The sequence below is a fragment of the Porites lutea genome, chromosome 3 (assembly GCF_958299795.1).
Source record: "Porites lutea chromosome 3, jaPorLute2.1, whole genome shotgun sequence".
Taxonomy (NCBI): domain Eukaryota; kingdom Metazoa; phylum Cnidaria; class Anthozoa; order Scleractinia; family Poritidae; genus Porites; species Porites lutea.
The window spans coordinates 7,151,560-7,170,963 of record NC_133203.1 but is presented as its reverse complement, the minus strand read 5'-3'; the positions used below and the strand labels follow the sequence as shown (position 1 = coordinate 7,170,963).

The 19,404-nt window shown below is 39.2% G+C and overlaps 3 protein-coding genes across 4 annotated transcripts; 1 reads left to right on the top strand and 2 right to left on the bottom strand.

Moving 5' to 3' along the window:
* Positions 1–279: 279 nt before the first annotated feature.
* Positions 280–7,230, bottom strand: LOC140930320 (uncharacterized). The gene is made up of 9 exons (XM_073380004.1): positions 5,487–7,230; positions 4,524–4,694; positions 3,576–3,765; positions 3,260–3,316; positions 3,039–3,140; positions 2,720–2,797; positions 2,230–2,346; positions 1,583–1,714; positions 280–1,133 (listed from the first exon to the last, which is right to left on the bottom strand). The coding sequence occupies exons 1-9, from the start codon at positions 7,228–7,230 to the stop codon at positions 338–340; spliced, it is 3,387 nt and encodes a 1,128-aa protein (XP_073236105.1). The 3' UTR covers positions 280–337.
* Positions 6,635–10,354, top strand: LOC140930321 (uncharacterized). 2 transcript variants are annotated; one of them, XM_073380005.1, is made up of 4 exons: positions 6,635–6,776; positions 7,357–7,580; positions 8,274–8,395; positions 9,819–10,354. In XM_073380005.1, the coding sequence occupies exons 2-4, from the start codon at positions 7,500–7,502 to the stop codon at positions 10,327–10,329; spliced, it is 714 nt and encodes a 237-aa protein (XP_073236106.1). In that variant the 5' UTR covers positions 6,635–6,776; positions 7,357–7,499; the 3' UTR covers positions 10,330–10,354. The 2 variants fall into 2 exon arrangements, with proteins under 2 accessions (XP_073236106.1, XP_073236107.1); XM_073380006.1 differs by having other exon boundaries at positions 6,637–6,776; positions 7,433–7,580.
* Positions 10,355–10,686: 332 nt separating this feature from the next.
* Positions 10,687–18,106, bottom strand: LOC140929314 (lanC-like protein 2). The gene is made up of 9 exons (XM_073379117.1): positions 18,004–18,106; positions 17,751–17,871; positions 17,209–17,361; positions 16,111–16,331; positions 14,914–15,054; positions 13,459–13,641; positions 12,551–12,727; positions 12,051–12,123; positions 10,687–11,542 (listed from the first exon to the last, which is right to left on the bottom strand). The coding sequence occupies exons 1-9, from the start codon at positions 18,082–18,084 to the stop codon at positions 11,466–11,468; spliced, it is 1,227 nt and encodes a 408-aa protein (XP_073235218.1). The 5' UTR covers positions 18,085–18,106; the 3' UTR covers positions 10,687–11,465.
* Between the last annotated feature and the right edge of the window lie 1,298 nt (positions 18,107–19,404).

Sequence of the window (19,404 nt, the reverse complement as noted above, 5' to 3'; positions counted from 1 at the left end):
CCCAACTGACTCAATGGACTACCGGAAATGCGTTTCAAATTTCTCTTCAACCTGATTGGCAAATTTACAATCACTTTTTCAACAGGCCAATCTTGGCACGTACTCAAATTCTGGTACAAAAGTGGGAGCCCAGAACAAGGATTTCAGTGCTGTTTCGCAGATGGACTTGACCAGAAGTTTAGTCCCAACTGTGGTGCAGGCTAGGGGAAGTGTACCTCTCCCCACAACAACTTAAAGAACATGCTCAGAGGCTTATCAATGCATGGGTCAGTGTACCTGTGTAAACAGGTCCTCAATTTAAGTACTAACAAGTCCATAAGGAGTTGAAGAACTTCTGCTACCATCTTTGATAAGAATCCACCCCACGTTGAGGGCTAGTTACCCTGTTCTCAGCAGCCACAGGGTAGCGGTCATATTGTGAGTTACTGTAGTCAAAAACCTCACGCTTTTGGGAGAAAGAGTCAGAGTATCGCTCCCTGTAAAGGTATGATGAAGAGTCATCTCTGTATCTTGATGAGGACTCATTGAACTCCTTGTCTCTCCTTCCATCTGAATAACTGTAACGTTTATACTGTTCGGGGTACGAGTTCCTTGTTTCATCCACAGGGGGTGATAGTTGTTCATAATGCACACTTGATTGAGAATATGATCTATGTCCTCCTCCATTGTCGATGTTATCCCTAGAGTATGAAGGAGGATAATCTTCCAATGATGATTTATATCCACTGAGTCTAGAGCTTTCACCATAGTCTTGTTGATAGTCACGTTGGTAATACGAATCTTGTGAGTACGCCGCCTTAGGGTGTTCATCGGCATATGAACAGTGTGGCTGATCTCTATCATAGAAAGACTGTCCTTCTCTAGCAGCATATGTGCTATTTTCCGTCTCCATCTCAACTGTCTCAATACTCTGTCGGCGCAAAAATGCAGAAGCTTCAACCGGCTTTAGCGTTCTTTCACCTTGCTCCTCTGTTGTAGCCATGGCTGGAAGGTTGTTTGAAGTTTCCGTAGTTTCGCCCGCAGCAGAGTCTCTCCTGACTTGTTTTGTGCCATCTTCTGTCACTTTACTCTCCCCTCCTTTGCGCCTACGCTTCTTGCACCACATCTCGTGACAGTCCTGCCAAGTTGGAAGGCTAAACAGAGCAGTAAAAAAGATTAACAACATGACTTCTCAAAAACGTCAGATTACTCAGATGGAGTCTTTAGAGAAGCACCAAGGACTGCAAAATGACACTAAAAACAGCCCAGTTGGTCCTCAGAAAATGGTTGACCAACATTTGTCTATGTCAACCACGGTCACACAAAGTACACACCAATTATTTTTCCACACTTTGAACAGATTATTTTGGAGATTAGGTTTATCAATGTTATTAGTGGGCATTCCACCAGAAAATTCCTGGGAATAAGTAGAACTTTGAAAAGGAAGTCCAAACTATATAGTATAGACAATTCCATGAAATTTGCAGAATTATTTGGTAAATGGAAATGGCCATTGTATTGACAGGTTTGGTCTCCCACCGTGGCTGTCTGAGTGTGCCCACAACTCCCCCCAGCTACATGTAATAACTAGGCTTTTCATTACCTTGGAGGGCTGATGTTCTCACACACAATGTCCTTTAAAAATGCATGCTCTAGTGATTCTTCTGCTGTTATACGCTTTGATGGATCTAATGTCAGCATACTATCAAACAAATCCAAAGCATCTGCTGGCATACTGAGGAAAACAAAAAAAAAACATAATTAGATTAGCCCCAAGGAGAGAGTGAGAGTAGGCAGTTACATTCCCTAGGGACAGGGACCAAATGCTTAGAACTTGCTTTAAGTTAACTGTGTACATGACTGTATAGTATCAAAGCAAACACTGGGAAACTTAAGAGCAAGCACAATAAAACAAACAAAGAATAGATTAAGATAAACCTCAAGGAAATCAAAGATCACAGGCCTGACCAAAGTGATTTTTATTGTACAAGCCCACTAGCACTAAGCTTAGAAGTAAAGACAAACTGTGCTATAGCAGTGCCTGGTGGCCCCTGTTGCCTTACTTTTGTTCCTGGGTGATTCAAAAATCACAGGTTCAGAGCACTTTCTTAGAGCACAGCCTTGAAATAGTGCCCCATGCAGGCAAAAACTAAGATTACTTTTCGCCCAAGGACATAAGAAAGTCGTCACATGTCTGCTTGAGCACCACCCTGAATCACACAATGGGTTTTGATTAATACACCAACTTACAAGTTAAATTCCTCTTTAAGCCTTCTCCTGTACTGCTTCTTGGGCTTCATTGTATGAAAATGTGGTAGATGGATCACATCTGGCCACACAGCAGGCGTGGGAGTTCCACAAACACGACTAGGAAAAAGAGTGATCATCGCTACAGCAATTAGAACTTGTATTTAAACTTAGTCTCATGAGTGACCAGGATTTATTTTCTCCTAACAAGATCAATACATAAACAAGAGGAAAGGTTATGAGAAGAAATGAAATGATCACCAAAGGGAAAATACATAGATCATTTCATAAATTCTCTCAACTATTTTGAAGGGAATGTAGTATGGAGATCAGTCTGGAGAATTTGCATGTGGATATTGGGATTTAAAGGGACTAGATGTTTCTACACTATGTTAGCCCCTAGTTATAGACAGGGCAGACTATCTACTTTTTTATGACTGTGATTGTTTGTGAGGAGGAGGTAACTAATTTTAACTATTTTTGACATTCTCACCTGATGAGCTCCAGCTGTCCAATTTCCTGCACTGCTGGGAAAATTGGTTTCTTGGTGAACAGTTCTCCAAGTATGCAACTAAACAAAAAAAAATTCCTTGTTAGCCAAAACTTTGCAAAAATACCACTTACAGTTTTTCTTAATTTGATAAGCATCAAGTGTAAATAAATGTTAACATTGTTTTAAGTAGCTTGAAAGAAAAAAAAGGGGCTGAATTTAGCTCATCAAGAATGTAGGGACTCATCTGTGCTTTGACTGCTTCGCATAATAAGCTGTCAAAAAGACAATATTTTTTGTAAAAAAGCCAAAGGCCTCTCACCCCACACTCCAGATATCTATGCCAGGTCCATAGCGCTCCTCTCCCAGCAAAAGTTCAGGAGGTCTGTACCAAAGCGTTATCACCTTGTTCGTGTATGGTCTCCTATAACATCAACAATAGACAGACATTTATAAAAAAAAAATAAAGTCAGCACTTTTGTTTCCCTTACAAAGGAAGTTAGACCATCTCAGTACTAAAAGATGATTTGATTCCCAACTCACCTTTCATCTGCTTCATATAATCTTGCTAATCCAAAATCTGCTAGTTTAATTTCTCCCCTACAAAAGAGGTCATTTTCATTATTTTTCATATCACAGAAGTAGTCACTGTGAACTGGCAGTTGTGCAGTAATGCAAGATTCTGTTTGTTGTTGTTGTTGTTAAGAACCAGAAACAATTCTAGGGGGTAAACCTAATGAGCAATACAATGTAGGTAGAACACAAAAATATCATGTCTGATAACCCAAGGTTACAGCCACAAGAAAACACCACCACTATGTATCAAAAAGATGAAGGTATACCAAAAAAGTAAACATACTTGTTGTTGAGTAAAATATTGGAGCATTTGATATCTCTGTGAAGGAAATTTTTGCGATGACAGTAGTTGAGCCCATCTAGGAGCTGCTTTGTGAAGGACTTGATGTGGTCTTCAGTAAAATGAACAAGACCAGATTCCAGTACACCCATAAGATCATGGTCCAAGTATTCAAACACAAGATAAAACCCTCCTGTGATAAAAGAAAATAATATTAACAATACTATTATTAGAAAAGTGTTTTTTTAGTCAGTGAGAGAGGCGGCTTGGAAGAAAAAATCTGACTCCTCCCAATAGGGGTCGAACCTATGACCTTGTGGTTACTAGTCCAGCCATGCTCTACCACTAAATAAGCTGTGACACTGACAGAAAAATCATCATTCTCATGTATTCACCAGGCTCAAAATTCACCATCACATCTCCATCAATATTATTGTTGCTTGTTACTGAGTGATATTGTCAGATAAAAGCAAAACAACTAAGCCAAAAGAGAAAAACAAAATAAAAAACAAAACGAAGCAAAACAAAAGGCAAAGCAATGACAAAAAAAATACAGAAATAAATTGTTTGCATATATACAGGAACACATACATTGTACAGTGCAATTCTAGAAAAAAATGCTTTGTTTGCTCATCAAGTAAATACAATAATAAACAGGTCTTTTGAGATGACCATAAATCATGACATTTTGACAGCTTACTGTAAGTCTTCTTCAGGCAATGTTGTCAAATGCTCAATATGCAGTGCAATTTGTATCAAAATGGAGTATGTGAAACGCGTGGGTATTTTTTGGTTAAAAAGTTTCCAATAGATTGAACCGAGATTTGTTTTAATTTATTTTTCTCTTTTTCAAACTCATTAGAATAATGATAAATGAGGAAAAAAGTAAAACTGGTTTTGAAATGTTGGAACTGAAGGAAACTGTAGCACAACATGTACAACCAAACTGACCTTTATCCTTCCTGAAATCCACAGCATTAGGTTTGTCTGTTACAATCTCTTTCAAATTCACAATGTTTGGATGATTGAGCTGTCGTAGAATCTTGATTTCCCTCACTGCTGTTATTGGAAATCCTTCCTTTTCATTGTCGGTTCTAACTTTTTTCAATGCAACAAGCTCCCCTAATGAAACAAGAGAGAAATCCAACTCAGAACCGGACCTGAGTTCAATTTTAGAGGAGCAATTTACATTATATTTACGTTCACATTAACTTTAAAATCTACATCCTTACTTTTCATTTACACAGATTCTGCGAAAAAATTACATTGATTGTCACTTAATAGACTGAAAAGAACTACAGCCCAATCCCAATTTGTTGAACCCTCAGGGAAAAACAAAATTGTTCACTTATTGAAGGTTCAAAATTGGGGGCCAAATAAAAATAATAGTGTTTAACTGGGGAAGGGAATTGGCCCCAGGATCAAATTATCAGGAGGTTAAAGAAACTAAGGGTTCAAAACATCACAATTCCACTGTACAACTTTCTGTGTACCTTGTTCGGAAAAATAAATTAACATTTTCATTCGCATAGCCAGACTTGAAAAATTCCATAGAAAGATTCAAAAGGCAAATACCACCTTGCACAGTGTATTTTACAAAAAGAAGCCTTTCTACCTCTCCAAAGCAAGGTTCAAGAACTTTCATAACAGTTTATTACACTGCATGTATCTGAAAGGTTTAAATTAACAATTTCTATACAGCAGGAATAGTCAGAACTTTATATATGATAAGGCTAAACTTGAGCAAAGAAAAGGTTGCACTTTTCCTAAAAACCATTAGGAAGCCAACAATAACATGTACCAAACCATTTCACATAAAAAGCGATAGCCTGTGTACAGATGTCCCCTCACAACCAAACACAACTATACAAACAACTACAATGTGTAATGTGATCAATTATTTATATCCTTTACCTGTGATTTTATCCTTTGCCTTGTATACTTGTCCATATGTCCCCTCTCCCACTTGATCAATGATCTGAAACATGTCCACACACCTCTCTCCCCACTCACTTTCCGCTGGTGTCTTTGGTGTTGTATCTGGTGTAGATAGTGGTGTCCCACTCTGACTACTTGGTCCAGTTGCTTCTGTGTCTTTGGCAGCTGACTTTGGAGATGCAGGAGGTTTACCCCCGGGGGAATGTGGTGAATAAGATGCTGGCGACTCGCCTGGTGTGCCAGGGAGTTCTGGTGGCAGTGGTAAGGGTGGTAACGTCGGAGCAGGAGGAGGTGGCGGTTTTTCTTCATCAGGAGGAAGCGGAGGAGGCTCATCACTGGGAAGAGGCGGAGGGGCTGGTTCATTTAAAGGAGGAAGTGGAAGAGCAGGTGCTGTCTCTGTTTGACTTATCTTATTAACATCACCAGTTCCTGATTTAACTCCAGATGAATTCAAGTTAGAGTCCTTTGTTGGTCCATTTGCTGGAGAATCTTTCACACCAGTCTCTAAATTTGGCTTTGTTGTTTTTGTGAGAGGCTGCTTCTGAGTATCCCTTGTTAAATTCCTTTTAACTCCATCCACACTTTCAAGTTTGCTCTTACCCTTGAGTACATTGTCCTTGGAACTATAAGATTTTTCTATAGAGTCTCTGCTTGCAGACTTGGTATCTGTTGACCGTGCAGGCTCATTCCTGGAAGAATTTGACCTCTTATTTCCTGATTTATATGCAGAATGATGTACATCAGGGCTGCGCTGGGTGCCTCTGTGTGGTGATCTCTTTGGAGGAGAACGACTTCGAATTTTTGTTCTGACAGGTGATTTCCTGTATTTTGATGCATGCGGCGACAAAGATCTACTGCGGTGTCTATTCCTTTGCACTGGCCTATTTCGCATTCCAGTGTTCCTAAATGGTGGTGAAGGAGAGTGGCGCCCATATGGTGAAGGTGACCGTCTTCTGCCATAAGAGGCAAAAGACCTACTCCGACCAAACGGCGACAAACGTCCCATAGGTGATCGATATGGAGACCTTTCCGGTGATCTATAAGTTCTCATGGGTGATCTCCCCCTCGGAGGGGAGGGCGATCTTGATCTGTGGCTATAAGGAGACCTGGACCACACTTTCATAGGCGATCTAACCTTGAAAGGAGACCTCTCTCTCTTGTACATTGCAATTGGAGATCTGGTGGGACTAATACTTGGTGACTTTGGCGGCCTGTACGCTATTGGAACATAAGGCGACTCGGATCCGCGTTTCTTTACCATAGACGGTGAGATCTGCCGGTAGATATCCTTATTTGATGGCGGCAGCTTCGGCGAAGGAGTCATGTCTTTCCATTTCGAGCTTGAAACAGGAGACAACGGTGGCCCCTCAACCTTTGCGAGCGAAACATTTACGGGCGACCTGCCACGTTTCTTGCGCTTTTTGCTTGATCCTTGCACCAAGCTATCCTTTTTTGACTTCTTCCTCTTTACATTAGCCTTTGATTTTTTCGACGCCACGGGCGAAGGGCTCCGTGAGATGGAGCTGTACTTTTGAACGGGCAACTCCTCGGTTTCTTCCGAAGCTGAGGAAATATCTTCATATTGTCCCTTTAGCTTTTCAGCCGAAGCCTCAGTTTTGGGACGTTTCTTATGTTTCTTTTGTTTATGGGATGACTTTTTGCTTTTGCTATGGTTTCGAGCAGAAGGGCTCAATTCCTTTTCATTTCGGGAACTGGGCATCTTGATCCCGATAAGAAAGTTTTGGCGGAAATGTCACTACATTGTTCGCTTCATTGAGAAATAAACCCGTAAAACACAAGAGTAAATATCTGGAATAAAGAGATTTTATGGGAAACGCATTTTCAGAATGAAGGAAACAAGATGAAAGTGGATTTTCACAATGAAGTTTTCAGACTGACATGGGCGCCATTTTGGATTGCAGACGCATTGGTGCGCTAATTGGTTTGGGCATGCGTGGTGCATAAATTACGCATAATTATGCTTTTAAGATGGCGGACGAACAAGAAGAATTTCAAGAAATGAACGAAGTAAATATGGACTATCAAAGGGTGAAACAAACGCATGAACTGGTAAAATAGCTTTAGATCTGCTTGCATTTTAATTTTTGGTAAATCGGAGTATTCAGTTTGCTGAACAGGGCAGTTTCGGGATGTTTTTCGTTTCATTTTTTACGTGAAGGCCTGTACTGTATGTTTGTTTGCTGTAGCTCACGTTTATGTTTTCGGCATTTATTTTGTACTCCTTCCTGAATTTGATTTTGCCACTCTTGCAAGTAATACTTGTAAGATCTTCGTACAGCTCAGCCCCATGCAACTTATGCTATTTCACACAAATGAGTTACTTAATGAACTGATAAGTTATGAGATATATGAGTTATGAAATATACCGTAAATTCCGAAAATAAGCCCTTTTTGAGGGGCTAATTTTTTGAGGGGCTTATATTCGGACGGGCTTATCTACGGAGCGAAATTTGCGTTTCAAAATCGACTGGGCTAGCCTTATAGTTGGAAGTAAATTTACCGTTTTTGTTTTGTTTTACTTTGTATTTGAGGGCAATTTTCCAAGCACAAGCCCCCGGGGGGCTTATATTTGGAGGGGCGATTTAACGGAGGGTTTTTTGCGTTACCGGTTTGGGGGGATTATATTTGGAGGAGCTTATACATGGAGGGGCTAATTTTTGGAATTTTACAGTTGTTCATTTAACACTGCAGAGATTTGTGGTTAGAGCCAAAGCCAAACAAATTTTTCCTGTTTCCTTTTAGGCAGGATACCGCGAGGGCATTGAATCAGGAAAAGAAGCACATTTACAACAAGGTTTTAACCAGGGATTTTCTTACGCTACTTATGTTTCAAGGAAATGGGCAACTTTGAGAGGGGCTCTGAGGTAAAGATAAACATACTTGTACTGTAAACCAGTCGTTAAGGTGTATTATTTGCACTTGTAAACTGGGTGCTGCCAAGTGCTGGTAAATGCCATGTTACTAACTTAACAACCAAGAGCAGTGAGCTGCAATAGCAGTCAGTGGCAAAAGTTATCCTTACTAATGTTCACATGCTTGGGTCATTCCAGTCATTTGTTCAATAATGATTGAAGTATCCAGCCAGCAGGTTTGAATAGAGTAACCGACGGTATCAATAAAGAGCCATTTGTCCTCTTCTTCTAGGAGGGTCTGGGGGCATGGACTGTCAGAAAATTGTGAAATTTTGAAGCCCTAAAATGCGATTTTCAGCGTTCTGGGGACTAAATTAAGTTCTAGGAATTCATGGGTGGGGGTGTGCTAGTTGGATATGTGTAGCCCTGAGCCTTAACCATGTCCAGCAGCATGTTGTAACTTTCTAGACTGAGGCAGATCCTGGACATAAAGCTTTAGCTAATAACCAAAACCTCTTATTCTTATGATGTGCTGTAATTTTTTAATTTCTATACCCTAGCCAGAGTATTAAAACTGCTTGAAAACGTACTCTCCCTGACTTGTCCCCAGTTATCTCTCAGTGTCCTATTAATATTAGGGCCTTTAAGATTCAACAACGTGACGGCAACAAGAACAAAATAGGTTTAAAGAGCAAAACAACAACTTTTCTCATGCATGGCCCTTTTTCCTACATTTCTTTGCCATTTTCACACAAGTATTTCACTTTCTGTACTTAAATGTGGTCCCTTTGCGTAGCTTCAAATTCAAATTCAGAAGGGTTCACATACATTTGACAGAGTAAGTAGGTAGGAATAATCCCAATAAAGACTGAAAGAATGCAAATTCATTTTTCAGGGGACATTCTTGTTTCTCTTGCATCATTTGATCTTAAAGTCCCTATTAATGAGAGATGTGTGGTCAAGGGGAGCATGGGGGATGATGAAAAGGAGGAAAGAAGGGAGACCCCTTTCACTTTCCCATTGTTTCCTTTGCACCAGATGCTGTTATAGTCTCTTGCAACGTTCCTTGATCGCTTACAAATAATAAGGGACAGCTGGGGACATGTCAGGTACAGTTATACCCTCCACAGCAAAATAATACACTACCTATATATATTAAAGTACCCCCCCCCCCCCAACCTCTCTCCCTTTACTCAGTTGGGTCTGGACAACTGAGTCATCCAACTCCATGTAGCAATGCACTTGTTAAGAACTTATATGGAACAAAAGGAATCAAGAGGGTTAATTTGTCTCATATCCAAGGGCGTTTATCACCAGAATACTCTATGTATTATTTGCACTGACTGTTAAATGAGGTTAACACTAGTAGACACTCTCAGGAAACAGAACAAAAAGTCCATGAGTTTTTCATTGACTAATTTCTGTCCTATTACAGTGCTCTGATGTCGCTAGTGATATTGAAATATGAACAAGATTCCAATCCAGGCATCATGTCTGAAATCACAGAACTACTTGCCGAGGCTACAAAAATTGAGAGGAATGCTCTTGAGGTACAAAATATGCAACAGGCATTCGAAAACAGAATCAATCAGACTGTTGGGTATTGCAAAGGCTCTACGGCACCACCAAGTGTGGGAAACAAGACTGAAGAACGACACTTTGATGGCGATGAGTTAAGTTCAGCATTTGAAATGCTTCAGACAGCAGATAAAGCTAATGCAGTTGAACATTTAGGAGTTGAGACTGACAGAGAGCAACAGAGAGTAAAAACTGGAATCACTTTCCAAGGCTTAGCCACGGATGTTGTTTCTGATGAGTCTTGTGGACCTTCGGAAACAACTGAAACTATGCCTAGGGATCTAGAAGTGTTGTGGTCAAGGACATTTTCTTTAGCTGATAAAATTGGTATAAACAGACAGAAAATTATTTTTCTGAAATGTCTTTGATTAAATTACTATGACTCATGAAAAACTAAGTATTGTTGGTTTGTTGTTATGCACAGGGTCATTTTTCATTTTCTCCCTTGCATACATTGATCCAGACATCAGGTTGATGACCATCAACTGACGTGATACAACTCACTTTGAACCTGACTATGACTACCACACAGGTTGTCGAAACGTCAGTCACTGTCAACAACAACAACAGTCCTATTCAGGACTACGTTCACCCGCACAATCATACTCAACCTACTAATGAAATGGCTCCTTGGTTCAAACCTTTAACAATTTTAATAACGTTTTACATAAGTTTTACAAACTTACATTATATTATTACACCATTATACTTAAATTAACACCAAAAACAATGTTTTTATACTTTTCTTCTTGGAACTAAGTCTCTTAAAGGAAGCAAACCTTGCAAAGTGGTTGGGACTCCCCTTTAAATACATGCTCACCCCTAAAGGTAATGTCAGGGTGTAAACCAGGGCCGAGTTGTTCAAAGCTGGGTTAAGATAACCCAGGGTTAGTTCGAAATTTGAATTCAGATATGATAGCTTAAAAAGCAAATTCAGTTTAATTCTTTTTGTCAACACTTTGATGATTGGCTGCTCTAAATTGTCTGAGAAAATGCTTTTGATGAAAAGAAAAAGAGACCTGGGTTAAAATTTAACCCTGGGTTAGCGCTAATTGGCCTTCGAACAACTGGGCCCAGAAAATTAGTAATTAAATGGGTGTCTAGTTGCTGGCAGGAAATCTACTTGTCCTTGCCGACTATCAAGCCTCGTAGACAGTCTAAATCCCTAATGTAGACAGAGTGCAGATTAAAAAATCTAGCCAATCAGAAAATGATACAGCAAACCTGTGGTTATAAGAACAAGCTTTTGGGACTAGTTGTCAAAGACAGACTATATCTTAATTTTTTCTTTAGGTCTCCAGTGACAATTCCCGCTGCAACACAAGCTGTGTACAATCAGAAATGATTTTTTTTCAAGCCCTGTTTAGGAGCAATGATATTATATCTTCATTTTGTATGATCCCTCCTGATAGTTTGAGTACAGAGCAGTTGTATCTGTTAGAGTGAGCCAATATTATTGATGTCCTTTTTATTGCTCAGCAGTGTATAGTCAAGTGACAGGCAGCTAAATCTCAAATGCAGGAAATTTAGATGATTTAGGCTCCAGTAAGTCAGCTAAGAAGTAAACTGTGCCAGCCATACCTAGGAAAAAAAGTAAAAAACACTCAGTCATAGCCTGTGCCACAGATGAAACCAAAACTCTTGTTTAAGTCTGTCTGTCTGTCAAACAGTGCCAATATCCTTTTTCTGGACTCCTACCTATGAACTTGGATTTGAGTACATGCCATGATTTGTGTGTGCAATTTGTCAATCAGGCTGAAAGGAAATTCAAAACGCATTTCTGGTAATTCATTGAGTCTGTTGGTCCCCCAGAAAAAGGAACTCGGTGCTGCTTCACAGACGTTACTAACCGGGGTTAAACTACATCTGCAACACAGGCTACATGCCTGTTAATGTAAGGCAGTGTAAATTATCATCCATGCAATGTGGTGCCTATCACAGACAGCGAATGCTATTTTCTTTGCTGTGAGCTTTGAAAGTGCACAGCTTTTGGAGATCACACCATCCTCAAGTTAAAAGCCATTATCAATCATTTAAATTGAACTAAGATTAACTGTCACTTCATCTGTATGGAGGAGGAAAAACATACCTTCAAATAAAGAGTAAGGATGGTCTGGGGTACGACAGCCATGCTGACCATAGTCAAAACACCATTCTGCAAACTAAAATTTGACACATTCAGTTACAATCTCATCTAATATTACAGATAGGAAACTTCAAATTCATCATTAATATCAACTATTGGCTTTTAATAACCATGTCTTGAAAAAAGGTGATGAGTGCAACTTTTAATGTACTCTGAAAGATAACTTTGAGGCGGAGAGAGGAGTTTGGAGAAAACCAATTAATGCTTCAAAGAATGACCTGAATATTGAATTTTGGGCATCTCAAGTCTCACTTTCTTAGGCTTACTAGAGTTTACATTGTCTCAAAGGTGCTCGTTTTACCCATTTTGAATTTTCGAGAATTACCCCAAGACATAACTTTGTGAAAAAAACTAACAGGTGGTCTGTTTTTAAATATTTAAGTTGTCAGAGGTTTTTTTATCTTGTGATGATATGAGATGTATGAAAGGTCCAAAGAACCAACCTTGATTGCTCGATGAAGATACTTTTGATCTCCAGTCTGCTTGAACAAGCACAAAAAAGTGTAAGCATTTCCTGCCACACCATGACAGATTCCATAACCTTTCTTTAGAAGACCACGGCTCCAAACAACTTCTCCACACTTAAGAGCTGCATCCAGATACTTCTCCTTTCCAAAAACCTTGCAAGAAAAAAGGGGAAATTTGCCACAGTGTAGGAAATGACCACTCACATGCTTGATAGAGGTAAGGTATATAATATGCCCAAGGAGGAGCACTCCCTAAAGCTTTATACAGGTATGCTCCACCCCAACCAAAATGGCAGATTACTTTTGTCATGGTATTCTTCACCCTATTAGTGGTCTCTGTTGTACTGTCCTGTTGCTCTTTTCGCAGTGATGAGAAGATTTTGTTTTACTATCCAGGTCAATAAGACGGCAAGCAGCCAAGTAAGTATGCCATAAGGGCTTTCCCACAGACCTTAGCGAACTTATGTTTTGTTGGAATGAAGGTGGAATTGGACTCAGGTTTCCCCCAAAATTATGGCAGTTTTTAAGATTTTCTGATTCGCTGTGAGATTTGAAGCCTAAATCGTGAGACCATGAGTTGATAGCTCAAACTGTGAGAGTTGGAAGGTTTGGGCTAAGACCAGTGCCGGATCCAGACCCTTGAGATAAGGTGGGGGGCCCAGTCTCCAAAAAATTTTTGGTCATCCAGACCCTGAGATAAGGGAGGGGCCCAGTCTCCAAAAAATTTTTTTTGGCCATTCGGGCCTCAGTTTGGTCTAAAAATAGGGGGGATTGAGGGGTCCCCAGGCCCCTCCCCTAGATTGGCCACTGAAGACATCCACTACGGAAGAGAGGTGTCTCACCATCTCCCTATACTGTATAGGTGATAGCAGTGATCACTATACCTGATATGCCTTGATCATCAGATGTACTGCTCCAGGAGCCCCATGACACCAGTGGATTAGCTTGTCAGTACCACTCTCAAGTGAAGAAGGAAAATTTCCTGATGGAAACTGCTTTGACAAAAGAAACTCAACACAGCTCTCTACACTTCTTAGGTGAGACTGAACAGATTGTGCAGACAGTGCCTAGTTATTTAAAGAAAAGAACAGCAGAATTCAAGGGAGAGGGTCTGTTAGAGGATTTAAAGGATTCCAAGGTTTCCAAGGGCCTCTTTAAACAACAATGTTTATTTCTACTGGCAGTAGGTAGCTTAAAAGATATACAAGAAATGGAGTAAATTAATAAAAAATACATACAGTATTTGGACCCCCAAAATAATAATTATAAAGCTACAGTAGTTGGTTGACCATCGTTAACCATAATAACTGAAAATGTAAAAAGTCAATTAGTTAATTGACAATATTGATAGCACTTGCATGGTGGCCCACCAAAGGGCCATAGAGTTTTTTTATTTACTTTTTCATTCACAATATTATTTTCACTTTTAATATTTTATTTGAATTAATTTTATTTTTCTTTCGCATTTATTTTTATTTTACTTTGTTTTCATTTTTCCTTCAAATTTGTTTTTTGATTTATTTCACTTGTGTTGTTAATTTAATTTTGTTTTACTGTTTTTTTTAATTTGACTTTTAATTTGACTTTCACATTGTATAATTTTTGAAAAAAAAAATTGAAAATGGTCCACATTTTTTTTCAAAACAAAGTAAAATTCAAATATAAAATGAAAGTCAAATTAAAATCAAATTAAAAGAAAGATTTTAAAACAAAAAACAAAATTTAAATAACAACACAAGTAAAATAAAAAATAAAACAAAAAACAAATGTGAAGTAACAAAAATAAAATAAAACAAATAAAAAATGAAATTTGAACAAAAAAGGAAAATGAGAAATATTGTAGAAACAAACTATGACCACCATACACTTGACAAAAGGCTCTTCCCCCATTATTTGTGCATATCCCAATTCCCTTTATTGGGGTCTGTTTAAATGAGGTGGCCTTATTTATTTGTTTATATGATCTTGGCCAGCCGGACCAGCCAGCTTCTCATTTAAACATCAACTCATATTTTATCAGGGAACAAGGCATGAGCCAAGCCAGCCTGGCAAAGCTTGGCCAGCCTGGCCAAATGGGCTGGCTCACCCATTATAAACAGGCCCCAAAAAAGGAGATTGGGATATGTCAAGAATGATGGGGAAACAGCCTTTTGCCAAGTGCTATCAAACATGTACAAAAATTGCTCAGTTTTTCTACTAAAACGCCTTTTAATCCAAAAATACAAAGAAGCTATACACACTGCATATGAAACACTACCAAAAAGCAAAGGGAAACATAGAAGCTTTAATAAATTTATGTTATTTAGTTTGCTTCATAAGTAAATACCTATCTTTTTTACCTGAAGTAACATGAACATGATACCAACAATGCCATGTGCTGCCCCAACATAATGCTTTTCATGCCACATAAACATCAATGGAGAGTTGCTTCTCTCTCTTCTAGATAGCCTTTCACCAGAATCTAGGATTACTTGGCAAACCTAAAAGAACAATTTACAGTGGGAGTTACTGTACAGTGGCCTCCCCCTTATTTTTGGACCAAACTGAGGCCCAAAGGGCTGAAAAAAATTTTTTGGGAGACTGCCCCCCCTCCTTATTTAAGGGTCTGGATGACCAGGCCCCCCCCCCCCCCCCCTTATCTCAAGGTCTGGATCAGGCACTGCTGTAGCTGGTAAAATGGCTATTTTGTTACTAAGGATTCAGGGTAAAAGCCAGGGCTATGGTGAACACCTTCCGATGCGACTTTGCTAGATTTTTCTGACAAATGAAAACTCAAAATTGTAGATATCCATGATTGCTCTGGTTGGTCAGGGAGAAATCAGGAGAATCTGGAACATGTCTTTTTTCCCACTTTCTGCAATGGTCTGCCGTCATTCCCAACAAAATAATGTAAACTCAAATTTGTGCTGTCAGGGATGTTGGGGATCAATGACTGATTATTTTTGCTGCGTCCTAATCCTCCCACCGCCTGGCCCTGGGGGCGGGGGGGTCTTGCTTAGGGGGTGAAAATTTCGGATTTTGGTCTCACTTGGGGTGTTCGGGGCAAAACACCATAATATTTAGCTGTGGAGGTCTCGTTTAGGGTTGCACAAATATACAAAAATACACAAATATACAAATACATATATTGTCTGTGTTTTAACATGGTCTCTTTTAGGGGTCAAAAAAAGCTTGAGCCACGCCCAGATTGGTCTCCTTTAGGGGTTTTAATTCAAAATTTCCAACGAGCATCCCCACCCCTCTCATATGCAGAGTCCCCCCCCCCCCCCCGGGGGGTGCCTGGCATGGCTCCAGTCCACCCAAAAATCAGCAAAATGGCATCTGGAACAGACTTTTGGATTCTCCTGACATGTCAGCAAAATCTAGGCTGATTAAGAAACAGTACAATCGATTTTCCCAACATAAAAAAACCTGGCTTGATGGAGGTTGCACAACACTATAGAGATTTTGTCTGGAAAAACATACAAGGACTAGAGGTGATTACTGTCTTACATGTACATCAGTTGGTTGCACAAATGAAGGTCCATGTACCATACCTGGTTGATAATGTCATGGGGAATCTTCTCTTCCCCCAAATGTTTTTGCACAAACAACAAGGAAAATAAGTAGCCAGCTCGACCATATAGAACTTCATCTGGGAGAGATGGATCTCCTCCACATACATTGTCTGACAGGCTTAACAGCTTGGACAGACACTTTGTACTTTTATCTTCTTGACCCAGCTTTGAATAAAGAACAGCCAATGAAGAAAGGATGCCTGAAGATAAGGGGAAAAAATTGTTATTATCATTGTTGTTAGCAAGCTTGACAAGTATTAAACAGGAAATGGGAAATGTCACTCTCTTCAAACCAAACCCATCATGGATTGGTTACTTATGCAATAATTTGAAACTATATCTGCGGTTATTCCTTGATAATCCAAGCTCAATGCTTAAATCAAGATTGTAACAAGGCCAACTCGCAACAACTGTCCTTGTAGTTTTTCTCCTTTGCCAATAATGTATTGATTTATGTTTATGTTTCAGATTAGACTTTGACTACACCAGAAAAACAAGCAGAATAAACCACTTTCACAGCCGAAAATATGAACTCTTGTAGCACATTCTCATTAAGTAGACACTCCATTTCTGTTGTTTTACACCAGTTTAACATGTTTCCAGTACCTTCATCATCAAAGTGTGAAACATAAAGTTCTGTTTTAGAGTGCAAGAATTATCCTTACTGCGTGCAAGCAAGTGCTTGATCTAATCAAGCCGAATATGATGTCAGTCAATTCAGGCGAGTAGAAATCCTGATTGTACAGAGCCAGGAGAAGCCTGATACTTTAGACTGTTGAAGGGCCGAAGAAGCAAACTCTCTCCTCTCCCCGATAAAAGGCCAAAAGTTTAACTAAAGTAGTTTACAGGTCAACAAAGTAGAATCTCTCAGTCAAATGGATCCTGATGCCAAGATCTAACTACCCTGCTAGCAGAGGCTTCTTTCTGCCAAGCATTTACAAAGTTGTTTGCATTGCTGACATTTGAGTGAATGTCAGCAATGTGAGCCACTTTGTAGATGTTAAAATCCAAGTCTGAAATAAACCTCTGCTAAGCAGATAGTAGAATCTAAGGAAACACAATAAAACATATAATCACCTGGATCTCCACAAACAAATGTCATCCTTCTCCCTCTCAGACCATGCTGATCATGTTCCAGATTTCTACGAGCATTTTTCAAGTACTTCTGCCTTTGGTCTTCATTATCCTTAAACAGTGTTTCAGATAAATGCATGTACAAGAATGCCATACCTTGTAAAGATAATTAATTTTATTAAGTATTATAAATTTTTGAAGAACATGGGTGGGAAAAGTAAGTTGTCCACTTACCAGGAACAGGTCTCACACACGCAGAGGGTTGGCAGGACTAGGCCAGGGGAAAAGTTTTACGTGGGGGGCAGAGGGGGCCACGCCCCTTACCCCCTTTATCTGAAATCGTCTTTATTTTTTTAAACAATACTCAGTAAAATCTATCTCATGGAGCCTTAATTTCTGGACCCAGGTGCTTTCAGAGCTCCTTAATCAATGAATAAAATTAATAGTATCCATATAGCTGGCAAGTATCTCAATCCCCTCTTTCTGAATTCTCTGATCCGCCAGGGCGATAGTAAGCAGTTGGGAGTGTCTAAGTATCACTCTACCTCCACTGCCGGTGTAGACTGAATAATCACGATCATCCCTGGTGTACTGAAATCCTTCTTCGCATTGCTTTAATAACTTATAGGTTTCATCTTTTAGTCTGGAAAGAAATGGTTCCACAATCTGCAGAGATACGTGCAGACAGTCATACAAATGGAGTAAGCTTATTTCAAACATTACTTGGTTTTGTATCACGGTTGAAAACACGAATTGCATGACACATAGAGAAAAAAGAAAATATGTTTCTCTCTTCACCTTGCCATCGGGGCTTTGCAAACTAGTTCTTCCGTCATAATCTTGAAAAGTGTTCTCAAAATTTCGTTCAGACCCTGACATCTTTGTTTTGATAAAAAGTACCAGGCGTTCTAGCTTAACTGGCTATAAAGACTGGTGACTAGAAGAAATACCGCTGAGGAACTAAAAAAAAACACGCGGGCGAAGTCATTCGAAGTAAACTTTATATGCGGTGATTTCCAGGCCAATAACTGAAAGTTGCGTAATTAAACGCAGCTGGTTGATGAGGGTATTCACTTTGGTTTGCATAAGCCTCTGTATGCTTTGTTCTCAAATTCGCATGAGTTACATGTGAGTATTTTAAAGACGATCTCTTATTGCATGGACGGTAGGTGATTAAAAAGTTTATGTCATTTTATAGCTAACTGTAATGTTATTGCAGCGTTTTTGTTATTTTCAATTTTCACCTGAAATACTGAATATTTTCAGTTCTCAAGGAATAGTTAAACTTCGAACATTTTCTATGAGGGATATTTATGACATAACTAATGTGTTGTATTGCCTACGTTTGGGCACTTCTGCATTCTGTTTCCTTGGTAATTTTCTCAATTGATCTTACAGTACAGTGTATGGCAGTGGCGTATCCAGACCTTGAGATGGGGGGTTGGGAGGAGCGGTCATCCAGACCCTTAGATAAAGGGGGGGTCTTCCAAAAATTTTTTTCGTGTGATCTTTAAATGCGGTGTTTTCCAGGTCAGTAACTGAAAATTGCATAATTAAACGCAACTGGTTGATGAAGGTATTCATTTTGGTTTCCTCTCCCCTGGATCCACCACTGTATGCATGACCACTTTATCAATCAAACACATTTAAATCTAGAACAGGGTCATTTTCTCAAGTCCGCCGATTTCAGTTAATACCACAGGAAAAGAGTTTTATAGATTCGTTGTTGACCGATGTTTACAAGTGTCTTCCAACAGGTGTTTAAACAAACAGCAAATGGAAACAAAGTTATATTGTTGCTGTAATATTCATTGTTCAGTTAAAAACTTAAGCTTGAGACTTGCAATTTATTACTGTAAGTTAATACCTTCAATGCGAGTAATTTCCTTCTAATAAACTGAGATAATTCTGCAAAAATTGTTAATTCAATTTATTGATGTATATTCCATGTATTAAATAAGGTCACAGCAATGCTTTCAAACCAAACAAGTCAGCTTGTTTTGTGGGTGGTTTGATTGGATAGTAATCTAATTCTGTTTTTCTTTTTTTCAGGGCACATCATTTTTGTCCAACATGAAGATAGGAGGAAACAGAAGGGTGAACATTGGTTATTTTAAGAACATTTCATCACAATGCTGTTGCATCAGCTGAAAATTCCTTGGAACAGTTAATCATGGCCTCATCACAAAGCAGTCACAG